Source organism: Uranotaenia lowii, chromosome 2, assembly GCF_029784155.1.
Source record: "Uranotaenia lowii strain MFRU-FL chromosome 2, ASM2978415v1, whole genome shotgun sequence".
NCBI classification, from domain to species: Eukaryota; Metazoa; Arthropoda; class Insecta; order Diptera; family Culicidae; genus Uranotaenia; species Uranotaenia lowii.
In genome coordinates this window covers 189,291,275-189,318,455 of record NC_073692.1, presented here as the reverse complement: position 1 = coordinate 189,318,455, position 27,181 = coordinate 189,291,275, and the positions used below count along the sequence as shown (strand labels likewise).

The 27,181-nt window shown below is 36.4% G+C and overlaps 1 protein-coding gene across 1 annotated transcript in view; it reads left to right on the top strand.

Annotated features, from left to right (window-relative positions):
• The window catches only part of LOC129749849 (uncharacterized), an 88,428-nt gene extending 61,610 nt beyond the window's left edge, over window positions 1-26,818 (top strand). Inside the window, exons 2-4 of the mRNA XM_055744942.1 lie at window positions 9,881-9,981; window positions 25,421-25,821; window positions 25,892-26,818. Of these exons, the coding sequence (XP_055600917.1) occupies window positions 9,882-9,981; window positions 25,421-25,821; window positions 25,892-26,050 (660 nt within the window). The 5' untranslated portion in view covers window position 9,881 and the 3' untranslated portion in view covers window positions 26,051-26,818. The remainder of the gene's footprint in view (window positions 1-9,880; window positions 9,982-25,420; window positions 25,822-25,891) is intronic.
• The last annotated feature ends 363 nt before the right edge of the window (window positions 26,819-27,181 follow it).

Here is a 27,181-nt window from a genome sequence, read left to right as displayed (position 1 = left end):
TTTGAAGTTCACAATAATAATTAAAATTTTTTTGAAAACATAAACCGGTTCAATTCATCAATAGAAACTTTTACACACAAAGTATAAGTTAACCAATTAGAGACCGTTTAAAAAGAAATGTAGGGTTTCCAAGTTTTATTATGGATATTGAAGCATAGATTGAAGGCACAAAGCAATACAAATAAGGTTAACATTCCGCATAAAAGCGTAACAACTTGGAATCATTTTTTGAACTTTCCAAACATTTATTAAAAAGTCATGATTAATTCAAAAAGAGAATTGATAAAAATAAAAACAATTTTATTTTTGAATTTGCCAGCACAGGTTTTATTGTTTGCTCTCGAAACAATAATTTTTTTTTGGCCTTTGGCGGTGTCCGACCATAAACGATGCTTCCAAAAAGATTGAGAGTACAGAATACAAAAATTTCAACTTTTAAATTCAAAGACAAACTAACTAAAAAAAACTAAGTTAAAATAAAATTAAAAAGTAGGACTACAAAATTCGGTATTTTTTTTGAAAGCTAATGCAAAATATCAAGATTAAAATATGTAGATTTATAACATTTTAGAAGGAAATTTCTCCAATAAAAATTTCATTCCATTTAAAAACTTATTTTTAAAATTAAATTGTCAATTTAAGGGAACAGGATTTCTGGTGCCTCTTTTTAATTGGTTGAAAACTTTGGCATCCTGAAATCGATTTTTTGTCAGATTTTATCAATAACCTCTAGTTTGGTTGATATGGCATTAATAAGTTTAAAAATAAATCAGATTTGAGTGATCATTCATAAATAACTGATTCAACAAACCCACACAAAAGACATGATTCTGAATTCAATCCAAGAATAATATTTCGCCTAGATATCCTAATTTCAGAAATCAAATAATGCTTAAAATTAAAATTGATCAATTTTCAGAAATGTGAAAAGATATCATTTCAAGAATATCTGCTATTATTAAACAAAGTTAACAAATGGTTTAATTGCATTTAAAAAATATGTTGAAGACTGCAAAACGATTCGACTTTTGCTTCCTTAAAAACTTGTGATTCAATTTGAATTAACACTTCATCAAAAATTTGATAACTTTTCGTACTTTACAGAATGGGGAAAAGTGAACAAAACAATCCATAACTTTTTGGAAAAAGTCAAAATTATTTGCGGTTTTGGGAAAGTTGATCATTGATTTATAACTTTTTCAACTTTAATTTTCAAAAATTTTGTTATTTTTTGTTATTTAACAGCTTTGTTAAAAAAAAAGTGCTGAAACATCTTGAATGTTTTAAATCTATTTTCAAAAGCAAAAACAAAAGCTAACAGAAACACACTTACATCATATTTGGATTCAAACTGGTTGATGTGATAAATTACTACTTACTATTTACTACTTACTATTTACTACTTACTACTATTTGTTTTAAATTCTTAACGAGTAAGGGTTTTTGGAGTTGAAATACAAAAGGTTTGTGGAATTGCAATTTGAAATTTACAATCAAAAATTATTTTCAATTTGCGAACGTCTTCTAGTGTCGTAAAGCTAAATGTCTTAGGCTACAAAAGAACTAAATTTCACCGGAGGAAGGCTTATTTTCTGATATTTTTTGTTAACATTTATCTATAAATACCTTTCGGGATGAAATAGTTATGGTAATCTCATTTCACGAAATTTAAGGGTTAGTTTAACTCTTAAAACGCTCCCCACTTGCATGGCCTTGGTTAGAGGTGCCATCTTATAAAAAACATTTCAATCATATGGTTTTTTTTAACAAATCAGAATTCAGCTCTTCTATTTTCACTGTAAGATTATGATTTGTACAAAATTTTTATGTTTTTCAATGCTTGGCTTCTCTGTAATCCCATCAAACATGCCCTATAGTGGCTTTCTAAATTGGTATGTTATTTCAATATCATATCGATTATTTGTTTGCTTAAAACTTCAATTTGTTTATTGATTTACTGATTAAAAAAAGAACTAACCTTTTCGTTCGAAAATTTGTATTAAAATACGATTTATACCAATACAATGTTTAAAACCTCGTGATAATTTTTGATTTTTTTTTTTATTTTGCATTTCAACAACAAAAAAGTAATGTCTTTTGATCTTAGCGTATATAATTTTGGACGATAATTGGACGATAATCGACATGTTATTCGTACATACTGAAAAATGTAGGAGAATGCAAGTTTTTGCTCTCAGCGCATGCTAACCTTTGCCAGTGACAATATTTGCTGCTTCTCTCATTGGGCAATTCTTGCAAATATGTACATGATCTAATATTTATCAATCTGGTTTCACTGCTGATTGCAGAGAGAACTGTTCTCCCACTTTAAGTTGATTCTGCATGGGAGCCCCCGTTCCATAGAAAGTGAGATTCTCGAAACCATCTCTGACCCCAAAAAACCCACGGATACCAAATTTCACTCCATTCCGACCATCCGTTTATAAGTGATGGTGTTACAAAGAAAACGCTTCTATTTTTTCACATATAAGGTAAAATGTATAACATTGAAGCGTCACTTTGTTGACAAAAAATTACACTAGAGCAAAACAGAAACACTTGAAGCCATAAATTCTCGAACATAAGTTGAAGACATATTCGACATAATATTATATCGTCGATGATGTGAATTTATGTCAAATTAGACGCACAAAAGCGAAGCATATTTTTTGACGTAAATTTTTACAGAGTGGGGTATCGTGGGCCATGGAGAAACGTGGGCCACTTTTAATATCTCAGATGTGTGACGAGATAAAAATCTCAAACCAACTATCATCGTCATCACTTTGCGTGAGCATATATTTCTATATGTTGTTGACTTAAATACGCATCATATGCTTCTTTTATTTATGAAGTCAAAAAAAGTTAGAAAAAATTACTTACATAATTAAAAAAACACCCACTAATTTAACGATGGGGAACCTAAAGTGCATAACAAAAATATGTTCATACGCTTATGATCTTAGTTTTTTCATGATCTTTCACGTGGAAAAGAAATTTTTGATGAAACATCAATAAGTCACACAAACGCAACCAATTTGTAAATCATAGCTTGTGGGGAATCGTGGGCCACACATCTTTAAACACCTATATTTTTATGTTTTTATACACATTCAGAACACAAAATATGTTTTTCCTATCTGTAAAGTTTTCTTATGCCAAATGAAGAGTTATGAAGAATATTTTGTCCATCCTGTATAAGAAATTTTGCCAAAACGTTCGCGAGCCAGGTTTTGGAATCTATGCGATCATACACAGCTCTCTTTTTTATTTCATCATCTGAAATTGCTTTAAAATTACGAAATGAATTAGGAAATAACAGTTTTGGGTCAACTCATAAACTTTGTATGTTATTTGGTCAATTTGGATTTGGTGGCCCACGATTCCCCACCATTTTTCAAAATCCAAAAAAATATTGCTTTTTTTCAAACAGTCAGAATTGGGGGAAAATAACTTAATAAAAATTTAAAAAATATATAATGATACCTAATGATACCTTGAAAATGTAGAAAACTATACGATTCCCCACTTTCTCATACATTTAGATTGAGACGTAGGGTGATTTGCCAATCGTTGACATCTTACCTATTGTTGCACGACATTTTCCAAACTTTTTTGGTTGTTTTTACTGCCAAAAATAGCAATAAATTTTTCATTAGCAATTAATTTAGTCCTGAATTAGCGCAACGTGTTTTTATTTGTACAAGAAATGAAAATTTCCATTCAAGATTCACCATAAATGTACTGAAAGCTTTAAAAACTTAATTTTTTGATTTTTGAAATAATATTTGGTTTCTGCAATACATTTCATGTGAACCAAAACCAAACCTTACTTGTACCTCAGAAATAATATTCGATGTCATACAAAATAGAATAGATATGAGGATTTTTTTTGCTAAATGAGTGGATATTTACGTTTAACTATTAATTTTAATAATCGCATTGCTGTAATAAACTGTTTTCCACTCAGAATTTTCATATTTTATGCACTCAAAGTTGATTTTCAATAATTCAACCTTTATTCAAAAACACATGACTATATTTTTTCTATTTTAAAATATTAAAATTAAAGTTTTGAACTAGTTAAACTCGTTGAAAAACATTACTATGTATTAAATGTCAGACAACATGCAATGTTTGAAAAGTTTCAAAGTCACTTAAGCTGCTTAGGCTTTGAGGGAGTATTTTTTATCGGATTTATTTTTTAATCCTTTATCCCGACCATTCACTCAAAATTTTATGCAAAGAATCTAAAGATTGTTTTTAAAAACTCTGTTTCTCAAATTTCAAGACAACAAATCTTAAAGAACTATAATTCATGTCAACGGCGAACCCTTTGCTATTGATGATAATATTGTCAAAATATTGTACACTAGGAAAATTTCGACCCTCAATCCCAAAAAAACTGGAAGTGGAAGGTTGAAAACAATAATAAACTTCGTGATCAAAACAGTTTTTCAGCCGAAAAATTGTTGGGAAAGATTACGATGTGAAATGAATGTTTCTTGAAGATTGATGAAATGCTTATTCATTACAAATAATCCCTCTTTCATGAAAAAGATATTCAAAACAAATTAACTTTTAGAAAAGATATATTCATTAAATTGAAAGAACGATCTGAAACTTTGGACATGGTTGAGTCCAATTTTAAGCTATAAATTGATATTTATTAAGTAAAAAACGATCGACTTCCAAGTGAGTCCTAAAGCAATTATTTTATAAAATCACATCTTCTTCATAGGGGTAAAAGGACAAAACAGAACGCGTTCTTTTATCTTTTCAACTGTAAATGGGCTTTTTAAAAAAACATTTTAAATACCTTTCAGTTCATTCTATAGAATTTCAGTGACGCAAATTTTTTGTTGGTAGGACATAAACAGAAAAAAGCTCACTCAAATGGTTCCGGTTAAATTCAGCGGCAGATTGGATTTTTCAGGAAATTTCACGGGTGATAAATGCTAGAAAATTATTTTATAATTTTTTTTTGTGTGTCTTACCTTGATAAACTGCTTTGAATTTTCCCCAATTTATATGAGATTTTCACTTTGTTCCTAAGTTCTCACGAACTTTTTCACCAAATAATTGAATTTAAACCGATATGAGTACATATTTAGGAACACTTCAACCCAAGTTCTTTAGCTTGTTTTTATAAAGTCCATTAGAGTGGAAGCAAAAATATGATTTTTTTGAGCAATCTCATCGTTTTAAACTTCTTTTTCAAGCCAAATACGTTCAATTTATTGTTAAGTGTTCTATTTATCGTGCTTAAAAGGATGGCCCAAAAAGCCGATGTGTTTTGAAATCAAAACGTTGAGGGATAAAATTGTTCTTTGAACTACTAGAATAAAAACTATATAAAAAATCACCTCATGCGGTCAACTCCATTTGGTCGCTCAACGACGCATACATTTGAAAGGGATTTTAGCACCAGTATCCAATTTTCGCAAAGTTAAAAAATTCATTCTTTTCGAAACTGTTTCTATCTGAAGAAAAACAATCATCAGGTTTTATAAAATTATTTCTATGGGTATTTTCCGGCAGTCAGCTTCCTTCTGAGCCGATATCCGAGAGTTCGAGCCCAAGAGCAAATATTAAACCGGTTAAGTTTTTCAATGACTGGCCGCCAACTGCAACGCTGATATAAAGTCGCGAATACCATAAAGTTGGTAAAACGACTGTAATCTAAGGTTGCCAGAATTTTTCCAGCCCGTCTCCAGGCCGGACAAATACGGACTATTTTATCTAAAAACCTCAAAAATTCTGGGCAGTTCATTTCTTATTTGTCGACCAAAAATCCAGGCAATATCCGGGCAAATTTGGTCAAAATCCAGGAATTACTCAACAAAAATTAAAAAATCTTGAACAATTTTTTTTTTCATTTAAACTTATCAGCAGATTTAAATCGATTTAAGGCTTTCAAAAAACCTTTCATGATTTTTTTTTAAATAAAACTTGCTCAAAAAACTTCGTTTAAGACGCTTGAATCACAGAAAAATTACAACATATTTTTTTTGGATTTGGCAAATAAAGTTAATAAATACGGGCTTTTTCAATGATATCCGGACAATTAGACCGGACCGGACTTTAAATTTTTGAATTTTTCGATGCCGTAAAAACCTTTTTCCAAGATGACGGATTGACTTAATGATATCACCTACAAACTTTATATTGCTTTTATTATCCTGTACCAATACTGTTGGTGTAAAAATAGATTTAGGACAATCACCAATTTTTTTTTTAAATAAATATTTTTGCCATTCAGTTGCCAATCTGGGCAAAAATGCATAAAAATGCGAATCAAAGATTCATCTTGCAGCTAGTTTCAAAATTTCATCCATCCAAACATTATTTTTTATGATTGCAGCTAATAGAATTTGTCGGAGAATTTTTTACCCCTAAATGTATGCAGCACTTTAATGCTTTTTCTTTAAAAACAAAAATTTATTAAAAAAAGTTTGTTGCATTTTGCCCCATTTTCTTAGTAGGGTGAAATTTAGATGTTTTTGAAAATTAAAAAATAACTGGTGAAACCAAATCTTTTTGTAACTGCGTCAATTTGACGTTCCATCAACCTTAAAACGGTATGATTATCTGTGGAAAGTTTGAGTTTTGAGAAGCCATTGAAGTTGAAAAGTGTTGCATGATGCCCCAGTTGACGGTATCGATTGTAGATCCCTAAAAATGTTGTTCAAATTGTTCTATGCAATAATTAAAAAAAAAGTAGCGTCCAATAAAATTTAAAAAAAGTTCTTTCTCTCTGATCAGGAATTGAAACACGAAGTACAGTATTTTTACAAAAAACAAGTCTTAATTTTGTTTCACTTAAAATCAGATTGTGATATCTGGAATATTCCACTCAGTGATTTAAAAAAAAAATGATATCTTTCATTTTTTCGGGAAAATTTCTTCGCCTGACTGCAAACTCAGGCAAATCAAACTTTCCACTGTGGACCAGAACTGCAATTTCTTTAGAATCTCGGACGAATGTTGTCAAACAGGTATCAAACTTTCCGTTGAACAGTAAATTTTTCCGAATAATTTCGGATAGAATCAAGTTAAATTGTAGGTCAGGGATTGGAATCTCCGTGTTGAAATTACTTGACTCCGGTTTGAAGTCCTGGTTTCAAATCTTTTTTGTGAAAACCGAGTTTCATGCATAAGGTAACCAGACCAAGTTTAAACATTCCTTAACGATCAATTTGTTCAAGACCAGTTCAAAAACATGACACTCATTATTCACCAGAACGATGCCAATCCATCTCGATCAGAAGCGGTTCCAAATTTGGCGGAAAAAAGGAACCTGACACCTTCAACCAAAAACACTTTGTTTATGACACTCATTTTCTCACCGAGAAGCCGTAGGTTCGCTCACTACTAGAGTCACGATTTTACATAATCAACCAGCTTCGATGGCAGATTTCAAGCACCCGCACATCCAGCGTCTCTCGCTTAAGGGGGGGGTAGGGTCTAACATTTTCAAAAAATCGATTTTTTTATTTATTTATTTTCTTATTGTAAAACATTTCAAGAATGTTGTGTCAAATTTTCAAGTCAATTGAAGCAAAACTGTAGAAGTTATAGGCCTTTATCTCCTGCTATCTAATACTGCAAGAAAGCAAGAACAGAAACTTTAAACGCGTTTTTCTCGAAAGCACATTTTTAAAGTCCGTGGACATCGTCATTTGAAAACTACTTATCCGATTCTTTTCAAATTTGGAACACATTTTCTATATTTAAAATACCAGACCCCAACGTTTTTCTTTTTTGATTTTTTTTATTTTGGGGAGACTTTACAGGTCAAAAATGGCGGATTTTTAAGTGAAAAATCGTAGTTTTTACTTCAAACAGCCACAAAAATTTCATAAAAATATTTTTAAGCTAAATAAAAACGTTGGGGTCCAGAAAAACATCTATTAAAAATATTTTGCTCTGATTTTTTGACTTCAGATGATTCTGCGCTGAGATACAGTGTCCACCGCAAATCCTGTTTTCTAAAAGGCATCCTCGAAAATGCTCCGTCTCCGGCTCATTTTTCAATATTTTTCTACAAAAAAATTACTAAATGTTCTTTTAACAATGCTTTGTATAATGCAAAAAATTTGAATACATTTGTTTGAACGATAGTTCCAGAAAAAAATCGTGAAAATGGTGTTTTTTTTATACCCGTTAGACCCTACCCCCCCCTTAAGAGATTCGCGAATCACAGTTCAGATCCTTAAATACCGCGCAGCGGTAAAGATGTTATGATCATCTTCACCTGTGCCTATGAAAACACGTACGGATATTAATCTTGCGGACCACCAACCACCTAAAATGCTTAACTAAAGGTTTTCTAGGAACTCAAGTTACAAGTAAAGGCTATGTTAGGTTAGGTTAAGTTTCCCATCTGTTACTTACATGGTTCATGTACGGGGTATTTTCGTGTGAGAGAGCTCAATGCCACTTCAATCGGAATCATGGTGTATTTCTGTCAAACAACCAATATACTACCACGGATTAAGACTGAAATTAAGTGGTAAGCACTGATGTCAGACTGACAGAACCCCACGGGCATGGAAAGATCTAGAACCTTAGTTCATTATTGAAAATTGCAGCATAGGAAACCGAAAGAGCTAATCAGTTTCTCATGGAGATTAACCAACAACGAGGTCCGCCGTCTGTGGCGGAAAATTTAAACCCACAGATTTATCCATTCACGGCAACTTCCTAACTATGATCGTAAGAAGAGGTCAACAGCGGGGTTCCATTCAAGTTGCCCGGAGATGATTCCAAGCGTTCGGCTGCTGTCTGTGTAATTACATTTATATCCACATGAGGCGCAAGTTCTTCCTGCAAGTGATTTGTCTTCAATATTTATTTTGTTTATTACGAAACCGCAATCAAAACCGGTAATGCATACTTCAGTTGAGAAATCGGACTCTTCAGATGTCACGCGGGTGATGGTGCAATTGCAATGGGAAGAAGCTACCTCGTTGAATTCCGTGGGATGCACAAGATTGCAACGTGTTCGGAGGTTTCAGAGTGAGGTGAGGTTGATGCAATCAATGTTATTACTTAATCAACCAGTATTCTGAAGGACGTTTGCCTCAGTGTTCACAGTGAACAAGAGCTTAAAACGTCGAATAAATCACAAAAAAAACAAAAAATGGAGAGTTTACATGAGCTTCAAATCAATTTAAAATTGTGCTGACCTACAGAATTTTCCCTAACCTACCGTTGAGCGACACTGAACTGCCTTCTACGTCAATTAACATGTTACCATAATGCATTCAATCGACGAGATCGCCATTCAGTGCGCTGAAAAATGCCCCATTAACATAACAATGCATCGCTCAATCGAATGGAATGAATTCAACAACAGCAAGAACGAAAAAAAATGCAGACAACAGCACAAAAAAAAATCCAATCAGAATTCCAACAACAAAAACGGAGCATAGCAGATCGAATTGATAAAATTTGATGACCGACCTATGGTGGTCAGCTGTGCCAAGTAGAAAAAAAACAACTGAAAAGCGGGAAAATTTTCGTGGAAACGATGAACGTCCATCAAATCCGATTGAAATGGATCGGATTTAACGATTTCAGGAAATAGGTTTGGCTTCCTGGTTCGCAGCTCTAGTGATTTTACCTATTTGGAAACGAACCAGCTGTTGCATTTCGAGCTTCGTTTTCAACCTTCAAAATGATTTTATACTTGAAAATACGAATACCGTGGAAGAAGTTTCAATTTTAAAACAAAATTTCTAGCAACTTAATATACTTTAAGTTTTTCAATGTTATTTTTTTTTTTCAATAAAATAGATATCCATAAAATATTACGTGTATCATAGCGAAAGAATCCTTAATTTAACGGTCATTTTTTTCTCACTTTTATTTTCAGAATGTCCGTGTTGCGAACACTGGCGCTGTTGGCCATCGGAGCGACGGTGGTGCTGGCCCAACGACGACTTGCCCTGCCCGATCCCCGCAGCTGTGCTAACCGTAAGTTGGAGTAGTTATTCAGTTTTAAAATTGCAAAATGATTTATTTTTGGAAATTATAATAATTTATGGATTTCATCAGTTAATCGCTTTATCCACTTTTGTTTTTGAAGATTTAACTAAACGCACTGAAACTTAAATGCCAAAAGTTGATTTTTGATGTATTTTGGACTGAGTTGTACATTTCACATACTGTAGAGATGACATAAAGGATATGCAGTAAATAATTCAAATTAAATAGAAATAAACAAAATACTAGTTCCATTCGGTAACGTTGAAGATATGTAAAATAAAATAAACTTCTATGGCCAGATCTATATTTTGGAAACACTAGTATAACAATTGATTTATTCTTGTGATCGACAGACTGAGTGAATCTCTGAATTGAGATTCGAAAGAACCGTTGAAACACGACAATGGAATGATTGGTAGAATGGACAGAGAGCGCAGATTGTTAAGAAGAATTTGTTTCTGAATCGGCTTTCACAGAGTGTGCAGATTTTTAACGCTGCTGCTACGAAACAAAAAAAGTTTTGATTCAGCCTCCGGTAGAAAAAAAGGTTGGCACAGAAAGCGCATATTTTGAAGGCTGCTGCTACGAACGAAATTGTGTCTGATTCGGCTCCGGAAAAAGACGAAATTTCCTGAGGAAGTGCAAAATTGAAGGCTACTGCTACTTATTGTTTGTATTGATTTAGAATCTCGGTTGAAAAAGAAGGCATTGGTTTAGAAAGCGCAGATTTTGAAGGCTGCTTCTGCTGATTAATTTGATTTGGCCTTCCGGTGGAAAATTACGGATTGGCTTAGGAAGCGCATATTTTAAGGTTGCTTCTGCTGATTTTTTGTTAAGTAGAATTGTAAAATTGCTTAGTAGTATTAATATAAAAAAGAGGATCTCTTTAAAGGAAATTTGTTTTCTATTGAGATCCATGTAGTATTTAATTTTGTATTATCCTTACATTTCCTCGCACTAATCTTAAACATTTCAGTTCTCAGCATGAGTAAAATTTTGCTCGCGTTTGTGGTGGGCCGCTATAAATAAGAAAAAAAATAAGATGAAGTTTATTTAAAAAATTTGTCACGTGTCACGGCGCGTCTCCGTCAGATTATCTTTATATATTTTTTCCGTGTGCATAACATAGGAATGTGAGTACTAGTTTAGAAAGTTGAGCCAAAGGCCAATATGAAAAAACCCACTTTTATTTGCAAGGAAGTAGTTTGTAGAGAAATCTTTCAATAGAAAAGAAAGCAAAAGAAGATTATTACCGGTCTAATATCTTTATTGATCACATTTCCTCACATCGTGAATAGTGAAACCGCTTAAAATTACAAGTTGAATTCATAAGTTTTACGCCCGCAGGTAACCTCATCTGAAAAGAAAAAAAAAAGAAATGTGTATTAATACAATATTATTTATATTAGGAAGTGTAATTCGAAAATAGCATTCGTGATATCAACACAACTAATATTCTACTCGGCTCCAGAAAGTTGTAAGTTCAGCACGTTATAAATTAGACCATCAATTCTAAACTTTCATTTGCCTAACAAATGCCACATTTTCACAGTAGACATCCGCGCCGACCTAGAGCAACTTTGTTTATCCATCAGCAGCTTCAGTACGGTCCAAAGAGCGATCTGTGAAAGTTTTTTTTTATACTTACCAGCCGACAGCAAACAAGTGAGGTTACCTAAGAAACATATAAAACAAACAAACATTACAATCATTTCTTCAACTACAGAAAAATCTTGATCACCGGAACATACGAAGAATAATTGATAAAAAAAAATGAGTGATATCTAGTAAACGTAAGTTAATCTAATGTAAACAAAAACAAACATTTATACATTCCAGTCTTTGTAGGAATTTTTTAATATACTCAATTAAAAACTCGGAACCATCTCTATCATTCTTAACAAAATTTAAAATTCTTTTTAGGGAAACACAAAAATTGATAAATTCAAAGTTTTCTTAAGAATGGAGGTGAAAAGGAATGTAGAGTTGAAACGAAGGATATGCAGAAAATAAATCAAATTTGATAAAAATAAAATAAAAGTTCTATTTGGCAACACTGAAGATATAGAGAATAAAATAAATTTCTATGGCAACAATTTATGTTTTGAAAACCCTACACACTTAAAAAAATCCATGTATTATTACATGAAACTGCATGGGTAGAAAGGAATCGGGTATTTGACAGCGATTGTACAACTCATTACATGTAATTGTACTTGAAAGATAAAGTACATCTCATGCTTTCTTCATGCATTGTATATTTACATGATGTAACATTAGTAGAAGGGAATCGGGTATCTACATGGGTTATTACATGTAAATTTCCCTTCTCTTATTCCTTTTTTTATTGCTTGTATGTTTACATTTTGAAGCCCCAATTTCGGACAGCACAAATTTCATAGAAAAAAATCCAGCTTTTGTTTATTTCATAAACTTTATTGATCATGTAAATCACTCACGGCAGTAAAAAAGATACAAATTTCAATTAATCAACACAAACATACAATATAGACTATCAAACAATCACTACACTGGCTCTGTGTCACACCCGGTCTGGCACCTCGAGGACCGCTGAAGTTTAGCACCATATTTTTCTTCCGCAAAATGATTATTTCAATCGACGATGGCTTAACGTTTTCCACTATTTCTGGTCATTCATATCTTCTCAGAGCGATTGATGAAAAAATATCACACAACAAAACCGCGCAGGGGCCACTCATTCTATTTGGCATAAAAAACACGATCGGGAGAACAAACATGATCGAGAGAACGTCTTCTGATCCAAAATTTTTAATTATGTGCTGTCCTCACAAACTGGAGCTGAGAACGTACGATTCCAAAGGTGGTCATCATTCGGGATAATGGACTTTGAGAACCATTCTTCTCTCTTTGGGTTTGTTTGGACGGGAATGGCTGAAAAGGGGAAGAATGAAATACTAAAACGCAAGAACTTTAATACCAAAATAATTCTTACCGGAGCATTAACATCGCCACTTGTTTGTTGTGTTTTCGCGTAGTGCTCAATCCTATCTGAATCCGGAGCTTTCGAGAACTTCCGGAGATGTTTTTTCATGGATTGGGCACTGCCGGGGTCAGCTTGTACCAATTGTTTTTTGAGTCGTATAGATGATCCTTCCGGAAACATAAAAAAACCGCATCCAAAGAGTATTGTGAATGGAACCGCTGCCGGCTGGTCCGCTGTTTGTGGACTCCTCTGATTTCCTGCAAAGCATTAATTGGTGTGAAAAATTATTTCTTTTATATTCTACTAGCTGACCCGGTGTGCTTTGCTACACCTTTCAAAAATAAATGATATTTTCAGAAATCATTCAAATCTTTATTGTTTTGTTAGTAAATATTATTTTAAATTATTACATATTTCAAAAGCAACCGTTATACAATGAGAGCTGCAGCTGGATTTTCGAATTGCAACACAAATATGACTTAAATCCTTCCTTCCCCTCTCAACACTTTAAAGCGTGGAGGTCTACAACAATCGTACAAACATATCTCGCAACCAGATACCTTTCCATGCCACATTTGTTTCCATTTGTTTGCTTCGTTAGCATTAATTGAGAACTTATGCTAACAAAATTGTATCGGACTCACCTCCTTCCTCCTTCTCACTGAAAGGAGGATGGTGTGTCAGATAATCATAGAATTATTTAAAAATGATTTTCCATGTTAAGTTTTGTCCATTTCTCGAATTTGTAATGAAAAAAGAGTTAAATATAAGCTATCCTCTTCCTTTCCTGTATTCCCAATTCTATTCTCCTACTGTCAGAAAGGAATTGTTTCACATAGGAAAGTTTCTCGTATTGAAATACCATCCCTTGCCAAATTTGGTTTTATTTGCGTAGTTAATTCTTGAGTTATGCATAAATTTGAAAGGAAGTACCATCCCCCCTTCCGTTCTCCCCCATTGAATGAATGGGTGAGAACTTAATATTCATAAAAGTATTTTTCGTACTCAAATACTTTATGATACCAGATTTAGTTTCATTTGCTCGATTAATTTTCAAGTTATGCAAAAATATGTATGGAAGTCCTCCTTTCCCCATTTTTATCTTTCCGCTGGAAAAAGGCGGGGCTCCAATTTATAATAGAAACATTTCTCGTATCAAAATACCCTCACATGTTAAATCTGGTTCCATTTGCTCGATCAGCTCTCCAATTATACTGGAAATTGTAAGGGAGATCTCTCCTCCCCCTTTTCACCCACATCAGAAGCATTTCTCGTACCCAAATATCGTTCCATGCTAAATTTGGTTCCACTTGCTGTTGAAGTTCTAAAGTTATTCAGTAAAAATTGTACGAAACTCCCCTCCCTCTTTCCTTTCTTCCCGCTGGATGAAGGAAGGGATCTCAAACAATCATTATAACACATCACGTTCCCAAATACCCGCCCATGCCAAATTTGGTTCCATTTGCTTAATTAGTTTTGGTGTTTTGAAAAAAAAAATATATAAAAGAGGCCCCTTCCCCCCTTTATATCTCCCTACTGGAAAGAGGGAGGGGTCTCAAATTATCATAGAAATATTCAAATACCCTCCCATGCCAAATTTGGTTCTATTTGCGTGTATGTAATTAGTTTTTGAGTTATGTCAAAAATTATGAAAGAGGCCCCCTCCCTCTTTCTACTGGAAAGAGGGAGGGGTCTCAAATAACCATTGAAATATATTTCGTATCCAAATACCTTCCCATGCCAAATTTGGTTCAAACATCTTGATTAGTTTTCGAGTTATATGAAAAATTGTAAGGTAGCCCCCCTCCCCCCTTCCTATCACCCTACTGAGAAGAGGGAGGGGTACCTTATATTCATAGAATTTTTCCTCGTTCCCAAATACCACCTCATGGCAAGTTTGATACCATTTGCTTGATTGGTTCTCGAGTTATGCAAAAAATAGTCTTTTGTTTGGGAGACCCCTCCCTCCCTTCCTGTTAGGGGGAGGGGTCCCAAACCATAATAGGAACCTTCTCCGGCCTCTAATACCCCCACTTGCCAAGTTTCACGTAAATCAGTTCAGTAGTTTCTGAGTCTATAGGGAACAGACAGACACACAGACAGACAGACAGACAGAAATTCATTTTTATATATATAGACTAGCTGACCCGGTGTGCTTTGCTACACCTTTCAAAATCAAATGATATATTCTTACAGACCAGAATGTAAAACAAAAGGTCTTGAAAAAAAAATAAAAAAATAAAAGTATTCAAATTTTTATTGTTTTATCGGCATTATTTTAAATCAAATTTTAACCTAATTTATAAGCAACCGCTATAAATTGAGAGCTGATCTTTAACTCAGCTAAGCTTTACAACAAAATTTATATGGAGCCTCCTCCTCTCTTCCCCTCTCTACACTGTAAAGCGTAAGGATCTAGAAACATATCTCGTAACCGAGTACCTTTCCATGCCATATTTGTTTCCGTTTGTTGGCTTCGTTAGCATAAATTGAGAACTTATGCTAGCACTATTATATTGGGATCTCTCCCTCCTCCTACTCACTGAATGGAGAATGGTGTGTCAGATAATCATAGAATCATATCAAAATGATCTTCCATGTTAAGTTTTGTCCATTTCTCGGATTTTGTAAAAAAAGAAGTTCAATGTAAGCCTCCTCTTCCCTTCCTATATTCCCAATTCTATCATCCTACTGCAAGAAAGGAATTGTTTCACATAGAAAAAGTATTTTTCGTACTCAATTAATTTTTGATGCCAAATTTGGTTTCATTTGCTCGATAAATTCTCGAGTTATGCAAAAAAAATATATAGAAGCTCCCCTTTCCCTTTTTATAGGTGGGGTGGGGCTTCAATTTATGATAGAAACATTTCTCGTATCCAAATACCTTCATATGCCAAATATGGTTCAATTTGCTCGATCAACTCTCCATTTATACTGAAAATTTTAAGGGAGACCTTTCCTCCCCCTTTTCATCCACCTCTTTGAAGGAGTGATGGATACCAAATATTCATAGAAGCATTTCTCGTACCCAAATTTCGTTCCATGCCAAATTAGGTTCCATTTTATGTTTTAGTTCCCGAGTTATGCAGTAAAAATTGTATTAAATTCCCCCCCCCACCCCCCCGCCTTCTTTCCTTTCTCCCCGCTGGAAGATGGAAGGGGTCTCAAACAATCATTAGAACATGTCACGTTCCCAAATACCCGCCCATACCAAATTTGGTTTCATTTGCTTAATTAGTTTTTGAGCTGTGTAAAAAATTTTAAAAGATGCCCCTCCCCCCTTTATTTCTCCCTACTGGAAAGAGGGATGGGTCTCAAATAATCATAGAAATATTTTTCATATCCAAATACTCTCCCATGCCAAATTTGGTTCCATTTGCGTAGTTAGTTTTTGAGTTATGTAAAAAAATGAAAGAGCCCCCCCCCCTTTCTACTGGAAAGAGGAAGGGGTCTCAAATAATCATTAAAATATTTTTCGTATCCAAATACCTTCCCGTGCCAAATTTGGTTCCAATATCTTTAGTTTTTAGTTTTCGAGTTATATAAAAAATTGTAAGGTAGCCCCCCTCCTCCCTTCCTATCACCCCTCTGTGAGAAGAGAGGGGTATCTAATATTCATAGAAATATTCTTCGTACCCAAATACCACCCCATGCCAATTTCGATACCATTTCATTTGCTTGATGGGTGCTCGAGTTATGCAAAAAATTGTCTTTTGTTTGGGAGGCCCCTCCCTCCCTTATTGAGAGGGAGAGGGGTCTCAAACCATAATAGGAACCTTCCCCTACCTCCAATACCCCCACCTGCCAAGTTTCACGCAAATCGGTTCAGTAGTTTCCGAGTCTATAGGGAACAGACAGACAGACAGACAGAAATCAATTTTTATATATATAGATAGCTGACCCGGTGTGCTTTGCTACACCTTTCAAAATGAAATGATATTTTCAAAAATTATTCAAATTTTTATTGTTTTATTGGCATTATTTTAAATTAAATTATAACATAATTCATAACCAACCGCTATAAAATGAGAGCTGCAGCTGGAGTTTCGAATTGCAACACAAAGATAATTTAAACTAATATTCTGAATCTTGCTCTATAAATTTGTGTTAAAGATCTGATTAATTAATGAATAATGAATGAATTCATCGTACGCAAACAATCTAGCATGTAAAATATGGTTGTTTTTGCTTGATATGTTCTGGATTTATGCTAAAAAACTGATGAGAGAGGGATTGTTTCTCATAGAAACAATATTTTTCGTGCTCAAATACTTTTTGATGCCAAATTTGGTTTCATTTGCTCGATTAATTCTCGAGTAATGCAAAAAAAATTGTATGGAAGCCTCCCTTTCCCTCTTTATATCTTTCCGCTGAAAAAAAGGTAGAACTTTAATTTATAATAGAAACATTTCTCGTATCCAAAAACCCTCACATGCCAAATTTGGTTCAATTTGCTCGATCAGCTCTCTAATTATACTGAAAATTTTAAGAGAGACCTCTTCTCCCCCTTTTCTTCTACCTCTTTGAAGGAGTGAGGGATACCAAATATTCATAGAAGCATTTCTCGTACCCAAATATCGTTCCAAGTTAAATTTGGTTCCATTTGCTGTTGTAGTTCTTGAGTTTTACAATAAAAATTGTATGAAACTTCCCTCCCTCTTTCCTTTCTCCCCGCTGAAAGAAGGAAGGGGTCTCAAACAATCATTAGAACATGTCACGTTCCCAAATACCTGCCCATACCAAATTTGGTTCCACTTGCTTAATTAGTTTTTGAGTTATGTCAAAAATTAAAAAGAGGGTCCCTCCCCCCTCTATATCTCCCTACTGTAAAGAGGGAGGGGTCCCAAAAATTATAGAAATATTTACCGTATCCAAATAACTTCCTATGCCAAATTTGGTTCCATTTGCTTTATTAGTTTTTGAGTTATGTAAAAAATATGAAAGAGGCCCCTCCCCCTTTCAACTGGAAAGAGGGAGGGATCTCAAATAATCATTGAAATATTTTTCGTATCAAAATACCTTCCCATGCCAAATTTGGTACCAATATCTTGATTAGTTTTCGAGTTATATGAAAAATTGTAAGGTAGCCCCCCTCACCCCCTTTCTATCTCCCCACTGAGAGGAGGGAGGGGTACTTTATATTCATAGAAATATTCCCTGACCCCAAATACCACCCCATGTCAAATTTGATACCATTTGCTTGATTGGTTTCCGAGTTATGCAAAAAATGGTCTTATGTTTTGGAGGCCCCTCCCCCCCTTCCTGTTAAGGGGAGGGGTCCCAAACCATAATAGGAACCTTCCCCGGCCTCCAATATCCCTACCTGCCAAGTTTCACGTAAATCGGTTCAGTAGTTTCTGAGTCTATAGGGAACAGACAGACAGACAGACAGACAGACAGACAGACAGACAGAAATTCATTTTTATATATATAGATAATGTATTCTTTTCGCTTACCTGCTTTCATGTATAATTCTGCGTACGTTAATATAAATAAAAACTCGCTGCACTCTTCCCGGACTTACTTTAACCACGTTCATAACAGACTGAAAAAGTAAACATGACAAACGCTTGAGCTGTCATACAAATATAGCAAGCGTTTGCTTGCATGCAATTCCGTGTAACTGTCCTCGTAAATGCATGGGGCCAAAATTGTTTTCAAATTGTTTACATGACATTTGAAGTGATGGTTCTTTTTTATTTATAAAAGTAAAATTCCGTGAAACGTACGTTTACATTTTTTGTCTGGGTAGATTTACAATACACTATAAAACAAAATTTGAAGGGAAGTTTACATGAAACAACCTTCATAATTACATGAAAACATCCGATTCCTTTCTACCCATGTTTTTACATGTAAGGTCACATGGATTTTCGAAACTGGAAATCGTTTTTCGTGTTTTTACATGTCTTTTCGAGCGATTTTTATTTTCGAGTTCAAAATCGCAAAATTCCATGCAACGTAACATTACATTTTTTTATCTGTGTAGGCAAAACGATCAAATCAAAGTCAGTAATCGATCTATTCTTGTGAGTGACAGACGTGTCTGAGTGAATCTCTGAATTGAAATTCGTAAGGATCGTAAAATCACGACACATGCCTTCACAAATTCGAGAACAAAGGAAAAAGTTCTAAGAAGAAAGCTAAGACAAAAGGATAAATGATGAACTAGTTGATCATTGTTCTTTGAACTGGCTCTTAAATCATCCTCTAGGACATTTGTTTTTCAAATATATTTTGTAGAATTCTTACAAACTCTATTCCAAGGACTAGATCCAAGGACTTAAGGAACTCCTGGAATTGTCGGTGATTTAACCCTTTCGACTTTATACAAATGTCAATTTTGATGACCACTTTCATAACATGATCCATTTTGAGGGACTTAGCGCATAAATTCTCTTGATGAATAATGCAATGAAAATTTAACATGGCAAATTTGCAAACTTTGTGGTCCTTGTGGTATCTTTGACTCAATTGTCTTTGCGCTCCCACCATGCAGACTTTATATGAGAGCCAAACTCAACCAACGATGATGAGCTCAATGGCTAACACAATTGACCTTTACAGAGTTGAGGAAGCAATCAAGTCAGTTTTGCGGATTTGGACCTCAATAAGGTCTAGACTCGGGACTAAGGCTGCCGAAAAAAAATCTGAGTTTTTGAGAAAAAAATTCTGACATTCTGTGATTTTACCCAAAAAATCTGTGATGGTTTTCTGTGATGCTATGCCCTTTATTTTCATTGAAAATTCATGATAAATTGGATCTTTTTAACATTTTAGTTGGGAAAAATCAATCTACATTTGCAATCTTATCATATTTTTCATATTAAAAGTAAGGAATCTATATTTTTTATTGGCAAAAAAAAATTGAATATCGAAAATCCATTCAAAATTCCAAAATTTTGTGAAATCTGTGAATGTTTCAAAATTCTGTGTTCTGTGACACAGATTCTGTGATGAAAATTTGCTCGAGGTTCTGTGAAATAACACATTTTTCTGTGATTTCGGAAACCTTGCTCGGGACGCCACATTGGCAATCCGTGCTAGTGTAAATTTTCGCATTTTCCCTCAGGTGGGAGGAAGAAATAGTATCAGTGTTTGGGTTACCCACAAGCACTGATCGTATTCCTCCCTCCCACCTGAAGGGAAATGCAAAAATTTACACTAGCATGGACGCCAATGTGGAGTCGAATGTCTAGTGATCGTTTGGCGGGACAAGCATACTTTTGAATTCTCCGTAATGCCGTTTTACATCATATTCTGCGTGGGTACTTATCACTATGAAACACAATTTTCAACATTTATTACTTCTTGATGTGATTCCAGCTTTAAGCACAGATGAACTTCAATCCTCGCTGGTATGGCGCTTCGGCGAAATAATGAAGATTCAACTTCCTTTCCATTGTGAGAATTTCCAGGTACTCTACTACGCTAAGATTTCAATTTATACTTGCTATTTTTATTTGTTCACTTTTTTAACGTGTGGAAATCAACTTAGGTACTTTTACCAACCACAAGCGATCAGTTTTTAAAGAAAATCGATCACTAACGTATTGTGACAATTCAGAAACGTTGAGAATTGGTTTAACGCACTCATTATTCGATCTTCGTTCGCTCTCTTGGTTCTCTCGTTTTAAGTTTTTCAGATCGTGGTTGCCATGAGCACAGATATTTTAGTTATTTAAAGTACAGCTGAATTTACTGAGTTTGGTTTCAGTTGTTATATTATTTATATTCAAGTAAACTTCAAAATTTCGAAACTAATTGAAGCTTCGCTACTGAAAATGATTCGTAACGACTTAAATTTGCATTTCTAAAGAACGGGCGTACTGAAGCTATCGTATTCAACGGCAACATCCGTTTCAAATCCTTCTTTCTGGGACAATCTCATAAATAACCTTTCGTAATAAACCAATGCTATCTTCATTCATCGAGATGTACTTCGATCGGTGATTGCTTATCTTTAACCAATGTTCCGAAAATCAATCATTTTCACTGACCCATGCTTCACTACATTCAGAGCCAAAAAATCAAAGCAGTCAAATTTTCCTTCTTCAAAAAAAAAATAATATAAACAATCATGCATGACAACGACGCTTCTGTATTTGAAACACTTTTGCGATACAGGATGTGGTAAAGAAGGGCACCGACTATCAGCTATCGAACGTCTCGATGCTGATTTCCTTCCTTGACGACTTTCAACCTTTAGGATCATAACTGATATGCATCAGTTCTGAGCGGTCTATGTATTTTTAAAGGAATTTGGATTTTTCGCTTTGCCTAGAAGGACGAAATCATGACTAGGTAACCGCAATGAACTGTCCAGCATGTGCTAAAGCTTTTTTGAACATGTGGTCCTGGTATTTATTACGATTTTTCCTTTTGAAACATTAAGATCGTCTATCAATAACGAGCATTATCAACAATGATGCGAGGATAGACGTTCGGGAATGATTGAGGGAGCGACGTTCAAAATGTATCACCAAGTATGTCGATCACCGTGTCGATTAGCCACGTGACGAATACCAACGGTAGCCTCCGATGGAGCATGGTATATTTTCTTGTATCAAGTTAGTGTTGATTTTCGACATGGGTACTTTTACCACGTGCGTATCACAGCACTTGCAGCTAGCATCATTTTAGCTAGAAACCATTCCTGATTGCTTTTCTTGAGCGATTTTCCGAACATTGTCTTTAACACGTTACTCGCCACTAGAAAATATCCATCCTACGGTGACTCGGACTCTACTCGGAGTCATCTACCCCGAATTGTCCTACCACGCACGCGGCGTGCTCATGACAAGTTTTAGTCTCAATTTCGTAATTTCACTCGTGGTCGTGTTCTATACTTTGAAAGCCAGCTACAGATAGGTGTATTCCCCTCTCAAAGTTCTACCTATTACTTAATTTAGAAATCCCAAGTTTTACACTCTACATTTAACTTTTCTGATAGCCAATATCCTCGTTAAATTTTTCGTTAAATTTCTTTCATCGTGTTCTGATTGAGAATTGTATACCTGACTGGATATCTTAGATCCTAATACAGGATGCCCCATCATATATAAGTACGATTACACAGCTGATTTCTGTTGGTGTTGTTTTTTACAGTTTAACTTCAAAATCTGTGTATCGTGTGCTCCGCTCTTCATTATTTTAGTAAAAATGAAAACCATTTCCCCGGAAAAAAGCAAAAATATCATGTACAAATAATGTAGTATCCCCAACAATTCGTTTAGTCAGTTGGCGAAAATGGAAGAAGTAAACACTGGAGCAGTCTGAAATTCGAACCGGAAGTCTGGAGAGTAAAGCAACTTCGTGGACAAAAAAATCTGAGCGAAAACCGGGTCCGGTTGCCAAAACTTTGGACCGGAAAGTCGAAATAAGAAGACTGCCTCAGTTTAGGATGTGACCAAAAAGTGGAATCCCCTCTCAGCACCGTCCATCAGTGCCCAAGTAAGATTGAGTTTAAAGACACATAAGAAGCAGAAAAAAAGCCGAAGCCGGGTAAAAAATAAGCTGCTTCCGCCAAACTAAGAGCTCGTAAATTATATGATCCGAAAATTGGCGTGCGTTACCATTGACGGCGAGACCTATTGAAAGTTTGATTAAAAACGCTCCCAATTATTTATTTACATAGTATACCGTCTCACGACATAACTTGACGAACATAATTCCTATAATTCACTCGGTCCATGGCAACCGTTCTACAATTCTTGGGCACCCCACGTTCGCCAGATCACGCTCCACTTGGTCTAACCACCTCGCTCGTTGCGCCCCCGCTCGTCTTGTTTCTACCGGATTCGTAGCGAACACCTCTTTTGCAGGACAGTTGTCCGGCATTCTCGCAACATGTCCCGCCCAGCGTATCCGGCCAGCTTTCACCACCTTCTGGATACTGAGTTCGCCGTAGAGTCGCGCGAACTCGTGGTTCATCCTTCGCCTCCACACTCCGTTCTCCTGTACGCCGCCAAAGATGGTTCTTAACACTTTTCGCTCGAATACTCCGAGTGTACGCAGGTCCTCCTCGAGCAATATCCATGTCTCGTGCCCGTAGAGAACAACCGGTCTAATGAGCGTCATATACATGTTACACTTCGTGCGAGGGCTAAGTCTTCTCGACCGCAGTTGCTTGAGGAGTTCATAGTAGGCACGACTTCCGCTGATAACTCGCCTTCGGATCTCTCGGCTGGTGTCATTGTCTGCGGTCACCAGTGAGCCGAGATAGACAAAGTCTTCGACTATCTCTAGCTCGTCGCCGTCGACCGTGACCTTGTTGTTACTGGACAAGCGGGTTCGGTCGGTCTCGGATCCGCAGGCCAGCATGTACTTCGTCTTGGACATATTAATCATCAACCCAATCCTTCCTGCTTCGCGTTTCACGCTCCAAATGACCAGTATTACACTGTCAGGGATGGTCAAAGTATTGAAGAGTAGCAGACATCAATTATTACCGGAAAATTTGATAAAATGGTTTGGTTTGGCAAGCCATATCCGAGTGTGGCATGCATTCCGAGCCGTTCTTGACTACTGACACAATGAATAAAGCTCTTTACGTCCGAGAATGCCTGAACCGTTGCGTATTCCCCATGATCCGCATGTATGATTACCCAGTACTGTTTTCGTCGGATTTGGAATGAGTTCACTACTCAAAGGACACGATGGCTTGATACAAATCCAACAAAGTCTAGATCGAACCGAAGACGATGATTCCACCAAATTGTCCTCAAGCGGGACCGATTAAAACCCTTACCAAATTGTACTTGAATAAACATGAGAAGCCGGCCGACTCTATCGAAAACTTCGCAAAAGACTAGGAATTATTTTATTTACATAGTATTCCGTTTTACGACATAATCTTATCAACAATGTTCCTCCAATTCACTCGGTCCATGGCAACCGCTCTCCAACTTCTCGTTGTGCCACTGCTCGTCTCGTTCCTATCGGATTTGTAGCGAACACGTGTTTTGCAGGACAGTTGTCCAGCGTATCCGGTCAGCCTTCACTACCTTCTGGATATTGGATTCGCCATAGAGTAGCGTGAGCTCGTGGTTCATCCTTCACCTCCACACTCCGTTCTCCGGCACGCCTCCAAAGATGGTTCATATTACTCGTCGCTCGGATACTCTGAGTGTTCGCAGGTCCTCCTCGAACAATATCCATGTCTAATGAGCGTCATATTCAGGCTACACTTCATGCGAGGGCTAAGTCTTCTCGATTGCAGTTGCTTGTGGAGTCCATAGTAGGCGTGACTTACACTGAACATTCGCCCCGGATCTCTCGGCTGGTGTCATTGTCTGTGGTCAGCAGTGAGCCGAGATAGACTAAGTCTTTGACTATCTCCAGCTCGTCGCCGTCGATCGTGACCTTGTTATTACTGGAAAAGCGGGTTTGGTCGGTCTCGGATCCGCAGGCCAGCATAAATAACTCAATCTTTCCTGCTTCGCGTTTCAGTTTGCGGTAGATCTCCTCCACTGCCCCAGATGATCTGCCGAGTATATAAATGTCGTCGGCAAAGCAGATAAGTGGACTGGATCTGTTGAAAATCGTGCCCCGCATTGCAACCACCGCTCGACGAATAACAACTTATATTGCCACGTTGAACATCATGCAGGAGAGACCATCGCTTTGTCGAAGCTCCCTGCGGAATTCGAATGAACTCGGCAATTCACCCGAGATCCGCATACAGCACTGCGTTCCATCTACCGTCGCCTTGATAAGTTTGGTCAGCTTTCCGGAGAAGCCGTTCTCGTCCATGAATTTCCATAGATAGTGCGTGGGGACTTAATGTTCACGGCATTTTTGGAGGATTTGCCATAATGTGAAGATCTGGTCAGTCGTAGACCGTCCCCCATGAAGCCGGCCTGATGACTTTCCACGAATCTGTTTGCTTGTGTACTAAGGCGGCGGCGGAGTAGGATTGGAGACAACACTTTGTAGGCTGCATTTAGGACTATCGGACGTATTTGACTGATTGACGTTTCTCTCTGTAGCAGAAACTTGCAGCGCCTACGCTCTTTAGGTCAGCATAAATACACCCTCGACAGTGCTTATACGGGGCAGTAGGCTTAGACCCGTGATCCGTTCGACCAGATCTATGTTAATGCCTTAGACTTCGGCTTTTAAAAGTCCTCTCCGTGACCTATAACATGACCACTTGGTCAGTCACGGTGATCTTATGCTGCGGCAATAACTATGGTCCCGGAAGTACATAACGGCACTCGTATATCATTGTGAAGCTGGATAGTGATATTCTTAGTAGAGACCAGTTGGTTCGACAGGCGCAACTTCTGATTTGTTCAAATGAGAACTGCGGGGTCACTGTTATCATTCTTCACCCAACAAAAGAGCACTTAAATACTTAAATATCTGTGTGGAAAGGATTTCATGTCTACCGACCTATTAATGCTGCCATTTGGACTTAAACGCCACTGATTGATTCTTTCCCTTTTTTTATTTTCCCAGGTGTGCGGCACGCAACCTACCGGGATGCCCGCGGTGTAGCACACTCGTACTTCTTCAGCTGGGAGCACGCCCCCACCCGCAGTCTGGAGGTGGACTGGCTCGATGCCCGAAACATCTGCCGCCGTCACTGCATGGACGCCGTCTCGATGGAGACGCCCCAGGAGAATGAATTCATCAAGCAGCGCATCGCTCGCGGAAATGTGCGCTACATCTGGACGTCCGGTCGCAAGTGCAACTTTGCCGGCTGTGACCGTCCCGATTTGCAGCCCCCGAATGAGAACGGCTGGTTCTGGTCCGGTTCCGGAGTCAAGATTGGACCGACCACTCAGCGCAACACCGGAGACTGGAGCTACACCGGCGGATACGGACAGCAGCAGCCGGACAACCGAGAAGCGGCCCAGGTGAGACCTTCTTGAGGAAGATTTATGTTGTGAAGATAGTCATTCTAACGCTAATTTCATTACTTTGTAGGGTAACGACGAATCTTGCCTGTCGATTCTGAACAACTTCTACAATGATGGACTCAAGTGGCACGACGTTGCCTGTCACCACCTGAAGCCGTTCGTGTGCGAAGATTCCGATGAACTGTTGAACTTCGTACGTTCCCGCAATCCTGGCATTCGTCTGTAAGCTATCACAATGGAAAACCAAAATTTGGTCGTTCGTGATAAAAGAAATGAACATTTCCAAGCTGTTTATGACTCACACCTAGATAAACGAACCAACAACAACTACAAAAAACATTTAGCTTTACAGTCCAAATATTCGAAAATTTGGAAGCAATTGTTTTGTCCCCAGAAGGTAGATTATTGAAAATAAAAAATACAAAACCCCCCCCGTAAGCCATTTGGAAGAAGCCAAAACGGCGCCACCCAGTGAACAAATAACTTCGAGATTCGAAACCAACAAAAAATTTGTATGTTATGCTTATTGTGTTTTATTATTTATTGATCTGTAGTTATGTTTTTATCGTAATCGAACAACAAAAACAAAAGCAAAAAAAAATAAATGGCCAACTCATGACTTTTTTCTCTGTACAAAAATATTGTAACAATCGTCGCTTGAAGCTTTTGAAAAACAGAAAAAATAGAAATGAAATTCGATGCAGCTGTATGCATATAGTCGAAATTGGACGCCATCATAAAAACAACTGTTTTTGAGAAACTGAAAATTCTTCGGAAAACTAGTCCATGGGTATCAATTTTTATCTATGGAAAGAAATCATTGTAAATTCATGAGTAAAAATTGGTACTCCTGTTCTTACACAAAAAAAAAAAGAATCAATCGAAACGCATTGCAAAATACAGCCCAAATTGATTAAGTGTCAGTGAATAAGGTATTCTGTACATTTGTAAGTTTTTGTTTTCTTTTTTGGAAAATAAAAAGTACTATATACTAGAGCGATGATTTATTAATCGGAAAATATGAGAAAATGCTTTGATTTTTTTTAAAGTTTTGTTATATTTCGTGCTTCTAAATATGAAGTGTCAAAAATAGCGTAACGGATCACATGAACTTGTTTGATCTTTTTAGCTTAATCGTCCGTTTTTGCACTTTAGTAACCATTTTTAATCATTTTTCTCTAAGCATTTTTAGATTAATTCTAGAAAACAATCCTTTTCTGTCATGACGACCGTAAAAAATAGGGTTTCAAAAGTCCAACTTGGTTCAATGATCATTCCAACAAGCTGGAGCATAGCTCATCAAGAAAGGTCATTGGACCACGATGGACTCCAAAAACTCAACTTTCGATTACTATGA